The sequence below is a fragment of the Eulemur rufifrons genome, chromosome 7, assembly GCF_041146395.1.
Source record: "Eulemur rufifrons isolate Redbay chromosome 7, OSU_ERuf_1, whole genome shotgun sequence".
In the NCBI taxonomy this organism is placed as follows: Eukaryota; Metazoa; Chordata; class Mammalia; order Primates; family Lemuridae; genus Eulemur; species Eulemur rufifrons.
The window spans coordinates 8,925,686-8,942,568 of record NC_090989.1 but is presented as its reverse complement, the minus strand read 5'-3'; the positions used below and the strand labels follow the sequence as shown (position 1 = coordinate 8,942,568).

Sequence of the window (16,883 nt, the reverse complement as noted above, 5' to 3'; positions counted from 1 at the left end):
TTTGACCGACAGGTTCGAAATGTATTCATGGTTTACCTGATTCAGCTGATACTTGAATCCCTTGGTCTTAAGAGATGCATTTTTTTCATGTTTTGCAGAGTCCAGTAAAAGGTGAAAATGGCAAAATAATTTTGGAAACAAAAGTCGTGATTCTGGGTGATGAAGATACTGCCTTCCCTCCCCTGAAATCTGAGGACAGTGGGATTGGGCTCAGTGCCTCCTCGCCAGAGCTCTCTGAACACTTGAGGGTTCCTCGAGTCTCTCCTGAAAGAGATGACGTTTGGAAGAAGGGTGGGATCATGCAGAGGACGTTTCTTTGCATCCAAGAGCTAATTGCCAACTTTGCCAGCAAGAACATTTTTGGAGTACAGCTCACAGCGTCTGGAGAGGAAAGCAAGTCCGAAGAGCCTGCAGGGAAGAAGAACAAGGGTGGGACACAGAGCCTGGCGGTCGACAACTCCAGCACGAAGAACTCGTGGGAGGCCAAGCCCATCACTGTGCCCCAGTTTAAGCAGATGCTTTCAGACCTGTTCACAGCACGAGGGTCTCCATTTAAGACAAAAAGTTCAGAGTTACCATCCTCTTTGCCCAATAGCCCTGGCAGAAAAAAGGGGGAAGAATGGGACGTTGACCAGGTGGTCATTGCCTTGGGGGGCTCCGGGAAGGACTGCAGGGAGGCCTTTGCCGCCGCCTGCCACCTGCTGCTGGACTGCGCCACCTTCCCCGTCTACCTGTCCGAGGAGGAGACTGAGCAGCTCTGTGAAACGCTCTTCCAGCTTCCAGGTGAGAGGACAGCCCCACTAAAGTCCACTTTGGGAATCATGTTACTGAGATGATTGATACAGGTTGAGTATCCCTTATCCAAAATGCTTGGGACCAGAAGTCTTTCGGATTTCAGATATTTCCGATTTTGAAATATTTGCATATTAATACTCGTTCAGCATCCTTAGTCCAAAAATCTAAAATCTGAAGTACTCCAGTGAGCATTTCCTTTGAGCATCATATTGGTTCTCAAAAAGTTTGGGATTTTGGATTTTGGATTGGGATACTCGGCCTCTAGTTACAGACCAGCTAAAATCTGTCAGCCAAGAAGAGACTGTTGGGTGTATTTGTTTTCTTCTTTATTTTGTAATTAGTTGTGTATATTTTTGACTTGCATCTCACTACATGGCAAGTTGGTAAGGGCTGGGTCTGTATTTTTAAACCTTGGGTGTCCAACACAGCCCATTAGAAGATCTAGAACATAAAAAATGCTCAGTAATAATAAATAGACTATTTCATAACACCTATTGTTAAAGATTCATGTGTTGGTTTGCTAGGGCTGCCTTAACAAAGTACCGTAAACTGAGTACTTAAACTACATAAATTTATCATATCACAGCTGTAGAGACCAGAGGTCTGAGACCAAAGTGTCAACATGGCCATGCTTGCTCTGAGACTCTGGGTAGAACACTTCCTTGCCTCTTCCTAACTGCTGGTGGTGGCTGCAATCCCTGGGGTGCCTTGGCTCACATCTGCATCCATCCGGTCCTGCCTCTGCCTTCACATACTGTCTCCCTGTGTGTCTCTGCCTCCACGTGGCATTTTCCTCCTATAAGGACACCAGTCATTTTGGATCAGGGCTCACCCTTATGGCCGTGTCTTAACTTGATCTCTTATTTCCAAATAAGTGTCACCAGCAGAAGGTTGACACACTGCTGTGCAGGTGATTTTCTCGAGTAACTTCCTGGATCTCGGGTGCTGTAGGGTCTGCAGACTGGGAGCCATCCTGACATGGTTTTGTGTGTTTCTGCCTCTCTGGCTGGCTTCCTTTCAGGAGCCAACGATTCCGGTTTCCCATCTTGGCTGAAATCCCTTATGACCATTTGCTGCTGTGCGACTGACTGCTACCTCCAGAATGTGGCCATTTCCACTCTGCTGGAAGTGATAAACCATTCCCAATCCCTCGCGCTTGTCATCGAAGACAAGATGAAACGCTATAAAAGCTCTGGACACAACCCGTTTTTTGGCAAGCTGCAGATGGTGACTGTTCCTCCCATTGCCCCAGGGATATTGAAAGTCGTTGCAGAGAAAACAAACTTCTATCAGGTATTTTTCATTGGGAAAAGGGTGGGTGGGACCCTCTTTGCAGACCATTTATTTGAAGTCATTCCTAAGTTCGTAGTCACTGACTGTGATAAGGAATACAGCTGCTCCGGTGGCAGCTGCAGGGCGCCTGGAGACCTGAGACTGCCCCGTCCGTCTCTGTGTCCCGGGCTCCTGGAACGATTTCTGGCCCTCAGCAAATAGTTGTGTTCAGTTTTAGGCTGACTGGACTTCACATGTGAGATTGTACAATTGTCTAATAATTAAGAGAAAGAGATTGTGCCCTAATAGGTTTTGATGTTGTCCATCAGCATAAATTGCTCCACAATCTGATACAATTAAATGTACACCCCTTTGCATGGGTAGTTTTTGAGGTCAGTATTTGAGATTTGTTCTGACTCAAGAGGGTTCTTTATAACTGTCTCTTTCTCTAGTTCTTTCTGGGAAACAAGCTGGCCTCTGGTTTAACTTGCTGTGGAGAGCTATCGGCCTTCTCTTAATTGCTCAGAACCAAAATTTCCATTGCTTTTGAGAGCACTCTTAGGCCTGAACTTCCCCGTCTCTGTTCCAAGGAAATTCAGTTCTCTTAGGGCGAGTTATGGGATGCTTTGTTCTTCTGACCTACATCTGTGGGGAGTGGGCTCTGTGGCTAGCGAGTGCACCAGAGCAGGCTTCTGGGTGCTTCTGGGAGTTTAAAGAAGAGACGGGTGGCAGTGGGCAGATGAGACGTGTTCTTTATTGTCAGGGGGATGTAGCTATGGCAAGAGCATGGCCAAGAACATGGCTGAGAACATGGTGAGCACTTACATATGGCTCAGAACAATAGTGGCAACATGTCATGGGAAAGCATGATCACATGTGTTCATAGAGGAGATAACTCCTTGTTACATAAGTGTGTTGATCTATGCCTCCCCAGAAGGCCAGCTGAAGACACGCCTAAAATTATTTTAGTTTGGCCTATGAAATCTATTGCCTATACAAATGAATTTCCCTTACAGCACCTGCCCCTCAGCAAAATCTCTGAACCCATTTGCTCTGGAAGAGCTGGGGATAGGGACAGTAGCCAGCTTCTCTTAGAGTGATATCCCTGCAGGGCCCTGGGCAGGGACAGTAGCCTCTGGTCTTCGGAGCTTGCCTCTCCCAGCATGTGACTTCACCCTACAGGCAGGCTGTGGTGAGGGCAGATGGGGCCCCACGATTCTTGGCCTGTCGTGCCTGGGTAGAGCCTCTGCCTAAGAGCAGGGGCTGAGTGGAGGCAGAGAGCCCGACTCCTCCCCTGCACTCACCTGGGTTTAACCTCTCAACTCAGAGCAGGGGAGTGGGAAGAGGACAGGCTGGTGGCCTGCCCCTCCCAGGAGATGCAAAAGCCCTTGGCCGGAAGCTCGGGGAAGAGAGCACTCCGTCGTCTTGGCCATACCCGCCAGAGTGGGCAGTCGAGTTTCCACCAAGCTGAGCTGGGCATCAGGAGCAGGTCATGGCCCGAGCACCACAGACTCTTGCTGCTCTTACGAAAATTCAGTAGATTCCCTTGAATAAACGTTTCTTTATTTCCTGAATGCCCTTCGTATAATTTCCAGAGACTCTAAGTAGTTGTTTTGAGTTTGTTAAATAATTTCCACCTGTTGTGGTGCACTGCAAATCCACCAAATTGCCTGGAGGGCGTATCTGTGCATTCCCAGCACCTGCACTGGGTGAGGCTAGGTGCCTGCTTCTCGAAAGAATGCTTCAAGCACTTGGGGCCAGTTTCCAGTTGACTCTCTTTCTGAAAGTAATGTTATGGTCTGGGCAAGAGCTGCAGTGTTCTTAGGCAGTCAGAAACCTCAAAGTTTAACCTGTAACATTGCCTGAATGACTCTGGGTGGGTTTTTTGCTTTCTTTTGTTGGTGATGTGTCCCTGGGTGTGAAGGATTCTCGCATAGCAAATATAGCTAAAAGCCAGGACATTGGGGCTGGAGACTGCACTGAGTGAGGGGTAGAGGGGCAGATGTGTTGACGTCATCCCCACTTGCCTTTTCCTTGGCCCAGAGGGTGGCTCGTGTGCTTTGGAACCAGCTGAACAAGGAGACCCGGGAACATCACGTCACCTGTGTAGAACTGTTCTACCGGCTGCATTGCCTGGCCCCAACAGCCAACATCTGCGAGGACATCATCTGCCACACCCTCCTGGACCCTGACAAGGTGAGTCTTCTCAGCCCATCCCTGGCTACTGGGCTAGCCCCCTGCTTCACATGCCCAACTGTGAGTCTTACATGCATCCAACTGAAGTCTTTCTGCGGCTTGGTGGACATCCTCCCAATCAGTGAGCTGAGGTGTGACAGGATTTTAGGATTTTACTCATTCCTTTTGAGACCTATAAATGTGGTCTGTGTCCATATTAAGGCTCACTGGGGAAATCTACCCAAACTCCCTGTAAATACTTGCAGGGCTTCTGCAGCTATTGGCAAAATAGGCAAATGTAGAGTATTGTCCCTTTAAGAGTTTACTGAGAATTTATTGTCCCTGGTTTCCTTTGCAGTCTAGTATGTGGCCCCATTCTTTAAGGCACTTAGGCGTGAAACTTCCAAGAGACACGAGGAAGCTATGCCCTTTAGTGCTTTCCTTAGGCCACAGGCCTCAGGTGTGACCCTGGACACCTGTGACCAAGGTGGAGCCCTGAACATGCACATTACGAAGTGTGCATCTGTGTCACAGTGAGCAAGCAGAGAGAGGGCGTGGGTTTCCTTTCCTTCTGTCCGCTTCCAGCAGGTGGAAATACAGCATCTTTGCTGTGGTTGCTGTCAGTTCTGCTGACATCTTTCATCTGTCATTGAAACGTGGTTCTCTGCGGCTGAAGACAGTGTTTGGTGACGAAACCAAGTTCCTCACTCCTGTTTATTTCCTAATCAAGGGAACCAGGTTGGAAGCTCTGTTTAGATTTTCCGTGATCTGGCACCTGACAAGAGAGATCCAAGGCAGTCGAGTGACATCTCACAATCGCTCCTTTGATCGGTGAGGTTCATCACGATTTACCCTTAATGGGAAAGGAGGCAGGGCAGAGTTTGCTGCTCAGCAGTGGGGAGGAAGGGGTGTGTGCAATTGAAAACATGAAACATGACCCTGACGGGACCATGGCCCCTGTGGTGTGCAGCAAATGGTTCCCATGATTCTCTAAGTGAATTTCAGCTGGGAACATGTGAATACATGTTAGGAGTTTTCTTAGTGTGGTCATGGTGTGAGGAGGCCCACCATGCTCCAGAATCACAAGTGGGGCTTGTACAACGCCCCCCCCCCCATGAGGGGCTTTGTAGGGAGAAGCAGATGGCCTCGGCCTTGCTTGGGTGGTAACTGCACTGCATGTATGTGCTTGTCCCGTCATTACATGCTTCAGATGGGAATTTTATTGCGGGTACATTCTACGCATTGTTTTTCCCAAGTGCCCCACTGTATCTCCGAAACTCTAGGTGTGAGCCCAGGCAGCATGACACTGAGGTTGTGTCCTCCTTGGCCTCACCTGCTTGGGTCTGTGAGTCCAGCTTGGCTGAAGCTCCCTGGGTCGTCCGTGTTGTTCGACAATATATGCCCAAATGTCTGCCACAGGGCCTGGCACACTGGGGCAGCTGGCGTGGACTCAGTGGTGCGGTTCCCACCCACAGGTCCCTGTTCGTCGTGCTGGACAGCCTGGCCTGTGCAGACGGGGCCATCAGCGCGGCGGCCCAGGGCTGGCTGGTGCGCGCACTCTCCCTTGGGGATGTGGCACGCATCCTTGAACCTGTGCTCCTGCTCCTTCTCCAGCCCAAAACCCAGAGAACCTCCATCCACTGCCTCAAGCAGGAAAACTCGGCCGGTGAGCAGCCTGCGCAGGGCCCCGGGCGAGGGACAAAGTAAAGGGCACAGTAGACTGGACCTCAGCTGTCTGTCATGACGGTGAAGGGACTTAGACCCACTAGGTGGCTTTGTTAGATTCCAATGGTGTGAAAGTATTTTGTAAATTTTGGGGACTTTGACAATTTAAGGACCAGTGATCGAGCACGTAGAACTACTCAGTAATGATTTTCACTGAAAAACCAGATTTTTGGGTTATCAAAAAGGAAAATTTTGAAATATACGATACATTATTATTAACTGTGGTCACCATGCTCTGCAATAGGCATGAAAACTTTCCTCCTAACTGAACCTTTGTACCATTTGACCAACATCTCTCCCCACCCACCAGCCTCTAGTAACCGTCATTCTGCTCTCTACTTCTGTGAGAGATTTTTTTTTTTTTGTAAGCGTGAAACAGTTTATTGAGGAAGGGCAAGATAGGTTTACAGAGCAAGAACAAGATACTTTCACCACAGACTACAAACGTACCCCCTTTCATAACAAGAGGCTCTGATGATGGTCTGGGGTCCTGTTTTATAGTATCTGGATTGGGCCCTTCTTGTGGTTCAGACGTCACCACTAAACCACTTTGATGGACAGTTAACAACACGATAATTAGCCTTAGGTTACTCTAGGTCACTTTCCAGACCCTACTGCACCTGGGCTGGGGGATTCCCTGCATTCTTTCGCATATGAGCAAGGGTTCCTCCTTCTCCCAGATGGGGCAATTGCTCAAGGCAGCACCAAGGTTAGACACCCACCTTTGTCCCTGTGAGAGCGGAGCTGGAATCCCTGACTACCTAACCCTTCCCCACTCTCTATTCTGGATGCCTGAATCAGTAGGGGCATGAACTCATCCGGGTGCTTTCTGCTGAGTCGGGGTGATGATCCCTATTAGAGTGGCCTTTTGCGGGTTCTCCGGGGGCTCTCCAAGGGACTTTGGTATATGTCCTCAGTAGACGGCTGTAGTTGTAGGTGCGAGGAGGCAGTAGGCACTGGGTGGGGCTGGTAGAGAATGTGGGACCATTTGAAGCATGGTGGCTTCTAGGCAGGATGAAAGGAATCTAGTTAGAAAATTTATGAGGATCAGACCCAATATTAGAGTTCCCAGGATGGGAGAGTAGATTTTAAATGTTACCACAATAAAATGATAATTGAGGTGAGGGATATATTAATTGGCTTGATTTAATCACTCTGTAGCATGTATGTATATAAAAATATCACATTGTACCCCATAAATATATACAATTATTTGTCAATTAAACAAATTTTAATTTTAGTAACCCATGTTCTAATAAAAATAGGCAATTCTGAATTCTTTTGCTAGAGAAAACAATTCAGGTGTGTCTAAATTAAAGGAAAGCATAACAGAGCATCTGCCCAAATGTTTCCCAAGCTGGATGTGTGGTGTGAATATGTTAAATTTGGGTTTTCAAGGTTACACTTCTAACCAGATCAGCTGCCCAGACCTAGGGATGGGATAGTTGAGGTGGCCTCCAGGTACGAATGACTGAAAATGTCAAAATTTGTATGTAATCTGGTAAGTTGTACTTTATAAAAATAACTTCTATTTGTGAACTCTCCACTACAAGGTAAGTAGTTTCTTTTCTGTCTGTGCTCTAAGGTTCTTTTCAACTATAAAATCCCATTAATTGGATTATTGGAAATGCAAGGAGAACTTTCAGTTCAGAGAACTTCCAGAGGCTTCTTTAACACGAATTTAAAAGAATATAAATAGGAATAAGGAAAGAAAAGAAAAACTTAATAAATTCGACAAGTCTACTAAAGCTTAATGATTAATACCTAATGCAGTTTATGAACTATTAATAACATTACTTCCTACAATAGTTGTATTTTATGACTTGCAGTTTTCTAAGGGGTAGTTTACAAGCTTTGGGTCAGTTAGTTTAGCTCACTGGGCTGTAAATATTCTGTTTGTCTCAGTCTTACCTTACAGAGGACAGCAGCCCCGCAGCTAAGCAAGCACAGATACGTGAAACGGCTTCCTCTCTCTGCAGGGTTCCTGCCTAAGCCTGTAGCTTCTCATGTTCCTTTGGAGGGGGAAGCTGGCTGCCTTCTCAGAGAGGAACCATTTAGTATTCCACTGTATAAGAAAGTAAAACTTGAAGCATAAACTAAGCACCTTCTTAAAAGTTTGGCTACTGTTCATGGCGACTGAATTTCCCAGTTTTCCTGTGTCTGTTTTAAGAACAGAGCTCTAACTCCACACTTCATTGGGCTTCCAAAGTCTCCCAGCACTGCCTTGCTGATTCCTCTAATCTGTGTTCTCTGCCGACCACAGGAAGAACAGTCTGCCACCTCCAAATGTGAACATCTTTGCTCTGCCATTTTCTTTCCCTGGAAGAAACAAGAAGTGCACTGCTTACCCAGCCCGACTTCTGTGATCCTGTAGAAATCTATTTTTAAAATATTATTGTGCACTTAAAGCAGCTCATGGATTTCTGATATCTTATTCTTCTTTTCCTGATTTTGTTCAATGTTCATGGCATAGGTTTATTGAAAGCTAGGTATTAAAAATGGCAATTTAGCTGGGCGTGTTGGCATGCACCTGTAGTCTCAGCTACATGGGAGGCTGAGGCAGGAAGATCACTCGAGCCCAGGAGTTTGAGGTTGTGAGCTATGGTGACACCACTGCACTCTAGCCCAGGCGAGAATGAGACTCTGTCTCCAAAAAAAAAGTTTGGCAATAGCAAAGACTTTTGGCTTTCACTTTTTTTTTCTTTTTTCTAGGCAGTGGTCAAAGGCCTGTTTCACTTCTTTTAAAAGAGACTTGAATATTTAAAAGCACTGTGTATTTTCTGATTATAGAAGTGCTAACATGCTTATTTTTAAAATGGGAATAAGAACATAAAAACATAAGCGGAAGTCCCTTGTAATGCCAGTTGACAGACCTGAATACTGTTAGTGGTTTGGCAGATAGTCTTGCAGGCTTTTTTCATAGCTGTGTATTACAGATACTCTCCCATAGTTGGGCTCATTCTATACGTACTGTTCTCTAGCTCGATTTTTTTCTTTAACTTAGTGATCCTGCACATCACTCCATGTCAGTACACCCAGACCTGAGCAGCAGTCCGTGGCACGTGTGTACCTGATGTGTCCCATCAGCCCCTTCATGTGGCTCTTCCATTTGCTTTGCACGTGACATCTCCATGAATACCTTCGTCCTTACAGCTTTGAAAGCTTATTGCTGATGTCTCTGTAGGATGCATTTCTTGAAAGGGAATTCCTGGGACAAAATAATATGTATTATTTTTAAATCGCCTTCATAAAAAAGTTGTGATACTTAAATCTTCTATGACAGTGTAACTAAATTATCCTGTCCCTTGAACATTCTAAAAATCTTGTTCACTTTCCTTTGTCGGCCTTTTGTCCATAATGTAATCTAGACTCGGGGCGTGTGGTTTCATGAGGGGATTTTTATGAGTATTGATCTTCCTGTCTGCCCTTAAGACTAAGATCACCTTAGCGTTAATTTATCATAGCTAAATAACCCTTGTGTTCTAAAGTCATTTGTCATTTTGTAATTTTCAGAGGACTTGCATCGTTGGTTTAACAGGAAGAAAACGTGTTTCAAGGAGACGTGTGGGGCATCTGAGCCTCAAGAAGGGAGCTCCGAGGAGCACCTGCCCCTGAGCCAGTTCACCACGGTAGACCGTGAAGCCATGTGGGCCGAGGTGGAGAAGGAGCCCGAGAAGTGCCCGCCGAAAGCCGAGCTGAGCGACGAGGACCTGCCCTACTATGTGGACCTTCCAGACAGGACGGCCCACAGTGGCCCAGACAGCAGTGAGCACACCGAGTCTGCGGACACGAGCTCTGGCCACACAGACAGCGAGAACACGTCTTCCTTTTCATCCCCTTCGCACGACCCACAGGAGCTGAGCAACGAAGAGAACTGCTGTGCACCCATCCCCCTGGGGGGCCGGGCGTACCCCAGGCGCTCGGCCTTGCTGGCAGCCTTCCAGTCGGAAAGCTTCAAGTCCAGCGCCAAGTTAAGCCTGGCACGGGCGGACTCGGACAAGACCCAGGCTTCAGAGTCGTTCTCCAGCGACGAGGAGGCCGACTTGGAACTCCAGGCCCTCACCACGTCCCGGCTGCTGAAGCAGCGGCAGGAAAGGCAGGAGGCCATCGAGGCCTTGTTCAAGCACATCCTGCTCTACCTGCAGCCCTACGACTCTCGGCGGGTTCTCTACGCCTTCTCGGTGTTAGAGGCCATGCTCAAAACTAACCCTAAGGAGTTCATTGAGGCTGTGTCAAAGACCAGCATGGACACCAGCTCCACCGCGCACCTCAATCTCATCTCCAACCTCCTTGCTCGCCACCAGGAGGCCCTCATCGGCCAGAGCTTCTACGGAAAGCTCCAGACCCAGTCCCCCAACGTGTGCCCCCACTCCCTGCTCCTCGAGCTCCTCACCTACCTGTGCCTGAGCTTCCTGCGCTCCTACTACCCTTGCTACCTGAAGGTCTCCCACCGGGACATACTCGGCAACAGGGACGTGCAGGTCAAAAGTGTCGAGGTTTTGATTCGGATAATGACGCAGCTGGTCTCAGTGGCCAAGTCTTCTGAGGGGAAGAACGTGGAGTTCATCCACAACCTGCTGCAGAGATGCAAAGTTCAGGAGTTTGTCCTGCTCTCGCTGTCGGCGTCCATGTACACGAGCCAGAAGCGCTACGGGCTGGCCACCGCCGACCGCGGCAGGGCACTGCCCGAGGACAGCCTCTTTGAGGAGAGTCTCATCAACTTGGGTCAGGACCAGATCTGGAGCGAGCACCCACTGCAGATCGAGCTGCTCAAGCTGCTGCAGGTGCTGATTGTCTTGGAGCACCACCTGGGTCGGCTCCACGAGGAGGCGGAGAACCAGCCAGACCTGACCCGGGAGTGGCAGAAGGCCCTGAACTTCCAGCAGGCCATCAGCGCCCTGCAGTACGTGCAGCCCCACCCGCTCACGTCCCAGGGCCTGCTGGTGTCTGCGGTGGTGAGGGGCCTGCAGCCCGCCTACGGCTACGGCATGCACCCCGCCTGGGTGAGCTTGGTCACGCATTCCTTGCCCTACTTTGGAAAGTCCCTGGGCTGGACAGTGACACCCTTTGTTGTCCAGATTTGCAAAAACTTGGACGACCTGGTCAAGCAGTATGAAAGCGAATCTGTGAAGCTCTCCGTCAGGTATGTTGAGCTCTTGTCAGCATCTTTATTGCTTTAATGATAGTTTTTGTAATGAATGGCCATTTTGCCATGAATATCCGTTAGAGGATAATTTCAACCTGATCTGAAGCCTATTTAGCATTGCCAAGATGGGTAAGAGGAACTAAATGTTCAGATTCTTTATTTTTAACTCCGCACAGCTACGGAGGCTAGTTCAGTGTTACGTGGCAAGTTGACTACTCTCCATTATTTTTGCAAAACAGAAATAAAAATGTGAATCACCCTCACAGAAATTCTAAAACATATGAAACCATTTTTACAAAGTGACTCTATAAATGTAAAATAGCACAAAAGATGGCTGACATTATTATAAGGATATTTCTTTATGAGAGCCTAAGTTTACTTAAGATAGTGATCTCTCTCGGGTTTCTATATTTATATGTAAAATTTAAAACCTTTATGGCTTCTTCCTTAAAAATTCTCAAAACCAATTTCTTATTTCTTCACCAAAGCACAACCTCCAAGAGGGAAAACATTTCTCCGGATTATCCACTTACTCTTTTGGAAGGTCTAACCACCATTAGTCATTTTTGTCTTTTGGAACAACCCAACCAAAACAAAAAGGTAAACTTTTTTTCCTGAGTTCCAGGAAAAGTTCACATATTGTTTTGTCTTCATTGGGTTATGGCTGCTTCAAATAAGTAACATGTATATGTAATGTATGTGAGTAATGTGTGCATGTAAATGATGCAATTGTGTATGCAAACGTGTATATGTAAGTTATGCAAATATGTATGCAAATGAATGTAAGTGGTACAAATGTGTGTGCATATGAATGCAGGTGATGCAAATGTGCATGAAAATGTATAAACATAAGTGATGCAAATGTGGCTTTGTTCTTGCTGGCTCTCCCTGTGGGCTCCTTCAGCCCTTTGCCCATTGTTGCACCAGTAACCCTGTGGGATAAAATGTAAAGCCACTTGTTTGATTTTAAGCTTATAGTCATCTTTTTCCACATGTTTTTTACTTGCTGTCATGGTGTTCTAGAAATCTGAGTTGGAAGACATTGTAGCTGTTCGTTGTTCTGCCCTGTCTGGGATTAAATCTTAGAGTACGTCTAATGCTTTGGCAGAATGAACGGAAAAGTTCGTAATTCGGAGCCTTAGACTCACAGCTGTGTCTCTTTGAAAGAAGGCCATGCGGTGAAATGTAGCACAGGGAAGAATATTGCTTCCAGACCACCACGTGTGTGCCTTGCTTAGAAGAGAGTCCAACAGCCCAGACTTAATCCCACCAGCTCTGCGGCCCTTGTGGGAAGGGAAACTGCCACAGACACAGCCGAGTCTCATATGTTCGTTTCAATTTTCAGACCACTGCCGTAGGTGATCCTACCAACTTGAGAAATGCCAGGAATGCCATTTTGGAAGAGCTGCCTCGAATTGTTAACACCATGGCCCTTCTCTGGAATGTTCTCAGGAAAGAGGAGACTCAAAAAAGACCTGTTGATCTCCTAGGTGCCACCAAGGGATCCTCTTCTGTTTACTTCAAAACCACGAAAGTGAGAGGCTTTTCTCTGTGGTTTTGTCATTTGGTCTTGTATTTTACCACCAAAAAAAAAAAAAAAGGATATGTATAGGAATGTACGTAAATAATCAAACAGATGAAACCCAAGCTAGAGGTCAGAAGTAGACATCTCCAGTTCGTTTATTATGAATAAGTTTCCTATACCTGGAATGGAGAAGCGTGAGCAGTTTCAGCTTATTTTCTTATGTGTTTCCTTTGCCTTTATTTTTTTAATCAGAAATGGTCTGTGGAGGTTTGAGGCAGGGGCACCTCTGTCCTCCCCTGTCTCTAAAGCATTTCCTTCAAACAGCTCATCTCTGTGTTCTGCTTTCAGTGGCCTTTGCAACACGGGCCCGCCAGGGTGGATGTCGGGGAGCCTCTGAGTTATCATGCCAGCCGCACACAAGCCAGAACATTTATAGTTTATTCTTTCTCGGTTTTCAATCTCTGCCTTGGAAGGCTCTAACGGGACTTGCTGTCTGATCATCAGGGTTATACCACGTGTGGTGGCTCAGAATTACCTGCCGCATCTGACATCAGTTGAGAGAGTGCCCAGGTGCCAGGTGTGGCCTCAGGGCTTAGGTGCAGTGCCTGGTAGCCCTGCCATCCTGCATTTAGAGACTACACAGGTGCCCTCGGTTGGTTCCAAGGGTGCCCTGCAAGGCAATTCTGCTGTGTTTTGAGCTGCTACAAGAACCTGCTCTGAAAAAGGTTAGAAAACCTTTATTGCTGAGTGAGGAAAAAAAGGTTTCCTGAACTTTTTTAGAGTAGGTTCCTATAGCACTCAGCCTCTCCGCCTCGGTTTCCTCACCTGTAAAGGAGGCTGTTGCTAGTATCCTACCTGATGGGCTGACGGAGAGATTAATTGCAATAATGGCTGATGCTTATTGAGCACGTAACTCCTGGCCCTCCCTGAAGGACCCAGGGACCCCCCCCAGTGCTCTCTCAAGAGCAGAAACCAGGGCGGAATGTGGGGAACAGCTCCATGCCAGGCTGAGCTGCATCTAACGTGAAATGAACATGGGCAGTGAGAACACGGAAGTGCTCAGTAAATGCGTTCATGAAAGACAGGCCCTCTCGCTAAGCCAGTGGGCAGGACAGATGGAGTCCCCGCCCTCGCGCCAGAGACAGGCATTAACTGGCGGTGGATGATGATGATGCTGAGAAGTGCTCCAGAGAAACGCAGGGTGTGAGCAGGGCCCTGGCCAGTCAGGAAGGTGGGGAAGGAGGTGTTCCTGAGGCAGAGAGTGGCTGAGCTGAGACCCCAGGGTGAGGTGTTTAACTAGGGTAGGGTGTTTCAGGCTGGGAGAGCCTCAGGATTCGCAGAGCAAGGAACGTGGCAGGAACTGAGGAAATCCATGAACAGCAGAAGGGAGGGTGGTGAGTGACATCCAGGGCCATGTTACAGGTTTATTTTAAACTGATTAAATAATAACATTAGGTATGTGGTACTTATTTCTGAAAACTGAGAAACAGCTTTCCTAATGAATGTAAGCCCTTCCTCGGCTGCTGCACACAGGTTCGGGCCGTGGGATTTCCAGATGCACATAGCGCTCACTCGGCTGCTTGGCTTCTCGGGGCTCACTGGCCTCTGCAGGGCATCGTGGGGCTTCCATCGAGCCCTTGCCCGGCTCACACTGTGAGGGGTGGTATTTGTCTCTTCCCTAGAGGCTCCTGATCAGCTCAGCTAGCCAGACGTCTCTGCACCTTAGCCACTCATAGCACCTTCCCTCTGGTGTGGCATGCCACCGTCATACGTCCAGCTCTTTCAAGGAGGGGCTCCAACTTCTCCTTTTTGGGGGATCCACCCGGCAGTGAAGCACCTCGGCAAGGTGTTGGGCTGCTAACATGACAGGGTGCCTGCTCAGTATTTATGGTGGTGGTTAAATATTTATTACACGGTAGCCCTGATGTTACTCTGTAGTAACTTTTTTTTCCCTATTTTCTAGACCATAAGACAAAAAATTTTAGACTTCTTAAACCCCTTGACAGCCCATCTTGGGGTTCAGTTAACAGCGGCTGTCGCGGCGGTATGGAGCAAAAAGAAGGCTCAGCGTCACAGCAAGATGAAGGTAGGGTTAAAAAGTTAAAGGAGTGATTAAACTTACTGACAAAGACATACCAAAGAGTCACATGGAACAAAGGTGACATTGGAGGCTGACATGGGAAACTATTGAGTTAGTTTCACTATTTTATTTTATTTTCAGACAGGGTCTTACTCTGTCGCCTGGGCTACAGTGCAGTGGCATCATCATAGCTCACTGCGACTTCAAACTCCTAACCTCAAGCAATCCTCCTGCCTCAGCCTCCCAATTACTTGGGACTATAGGCACACCCAGCAGGCGTAGCTAATTTTTCATGTATATATATATGTGTGTGTGTGTATATATATATGTGTGTGTGTGTGTGTGTGTGTATATATTTTTTTTAGAGATGGGGTCTTGCTATGTTGCCCAGGCTGGACTCAAACTCCTGGCCTCAAGTGATCCCCCACCTTAGCCTCCCAAAGTGCTAGGATTACAGGTTACCCATTCTTTATCCACTGACCAAGCCCCGTCCTCCAGGGCTTGGTTTACCTGTTTGGATCAAACCATCACATTCTTCTTCCTTTATTCCCCTCATGCACCATCGAGGTTCCTACCTCCTTCTTCCCTTGGGGGGGGCCTCACCTCCTGGGCTCTCCTCAATGTTCAGCCTCTGTGGCTAACTCTGTGGCCAACTGGGCTCCTGCTCTCTAAGGAGCCGTGTTCAGTACCCCAGGCCACCCTCCTTAGCACTTGGGGTCCTTCCCTGCTGATAAACCTGATGGTGGTTGGTTTTCTCCAAAATGCCTGTGACTGCATTATGCAGACTTCTGTCATCAAAAATATCCATCCTATACAGGCCTTGCCTGCCAAATCCAGCTAATGTGAACCTGACTTATCTGTTTTTCTTCCTGTCCTCATATTTTTTGTTGCATCTCTTGGGGCCAGCCTGTTTCCTTCAAATTAAGTATATCTGTTTCTAAGATGCTTTCTAAATTGAAACATACCAACATTACCACCCCATCATCAACAGCGCCTTTTATTCCTAATTTGTTCCCAATACCGAATACGTTATTCCCATGAATGGAGTCCTTCACCCAGTTCAGTGGGGGAAATACTTGTGTAAAACATTAAAACAAATTTCCTTCTCCAGCAACAACTATTACAGAATGCTTTTTGTGCATTCACTTTTGTTTTTATTTTCTCTCCGTGAGCTTTCAAGGAATTTTTTTCTCGGCAGATCGTCCCGGTGGCGAGCGCGTCCCAGCTGACCCTTGTCGACCTGATCTGTGCGCTCAGCACTCTGCAGACCGACTCACTGCTGCACCTGGTGAAAGAGGTGGTGAAGAGGCCACTGCAAATCAAAGGGGACGAGGTGAGGAGCCTGGGGAACCTGAGGGACGAATGGGTGGCATTCTTCATAGCTCTGCTGCTTACAAGTCGTGTTTGGGAGGGAAACGGAGCCTGTGTTAACAAGAGCCAGTAGGAGTTCTTGGGGTCATAAAATGGCAGTGCTGTTCCTGTGCTTTGGGGGAGACCCTATTAGGCTTCCGTGCTACTTTCTTTAAGCTCTGTGGGAACTTCTTGAGGTCAGAGATTGCCTGGTACATGGCTTTCACCTTCTGTGGGCCAAGTGGAATAAAATCTTTAGAAAGAAGAGATGCCGCTTGCCTCAAGGAACTTGCAGCCTGAAAGGTGTCAAAGATAAACAAGCCTGCCTGTAATTGAAAGTGGCAAAGACAGATGTGACTGGGTAACTAGTGCAGTAAGCTCAGTTCCGATTTGGATTTGTGCAGCGATGGCAAGGGGGGAATGGGGAGTAGGGCGGGACGGAGCAGGGCCTCAGTGGGAATCGGGGGAATGGAAACCACAGAAAAGCAGGAAGCGGGTTGGCCAGTCTGTGGGTGCATGTGGTTGGGCCGTCTGGGTCTGCTCACCCGGGCTTGTGAATTAGGCTCCTGCCCTGCCCCTCCCCAGTCTAGGGCAGAGGCCATCTCTCTCTGGATGACTGTGTTTCCCAGGTCCTTGAGAAGACATTCCTGGTTTGTGGGAGACACGTACACATGCAAAGCAACAGAGGGAGTATTTATCATTGTAAGCTTTTTTTTTTTTTTTTTTTAACAAAAGCTCTTAAGAAGGGGAGGCTGGGGCCCATCTATAGGTGTTGGCAGGAACAGTAAATTCTTTGGGCAACCTTGGGCTTCCTC

At 47.7% G+C, this 16,883-nt stretch overlaps 1 protein-coding gene across 1 annotated transcript in view; it reads left to right on the top strand.

Annotated features, from left to right (window-relative positions):
* The window catches only part of DOP1B (DOP1 leucine zipper like protein B), a 112,085-nt gene that overhangs the window by 58,339 nt on the left and 36,863 nt on the right, over positions 1 to 16,883 (top strand). The window contains exons 14-23 of the mRNA XM_069474961.1: positions 99 to 783; positions 1,817 to 2,088; positions 4,111 to 4,263; positions 4,973 to 5,073; positions 5,718 to 5,908; positions 9,481 to 11,110; positions 11,602 to 11,713; positions 12,459 to 12,647; positions 14,602 to 14,724; positions 15,917 to 16,051. Of these exons, the coding sequence (XP_069331062.1) occupies positions 99 to 783; positions 1,817 to 2,088; positions 4,111 to 4,263; positions 4,973 to 5,073; positions 5,718 to 5,908; positions 9,481 to 11,110; positions 11,602 to 11,713; positions 12,459 to 12,647; positions 14,602 to 14,724; positions 15,917 to 16,051 (3,591 nt within the window). The remainder of the gene's footprint in view (positions 1 to 98; positions 784 to 1,816; positions 2,089 to 4,110; positions 4,264 to 4,972; positions 5,074 to 5,717; positions 5,909 to 9,480; positions 11,111 to 11,601; positions 11,714 to 12,458; positions 12,648 to 14,601; positions 14,725 to 15,916; positions 16,052 to 16,883) is intronic.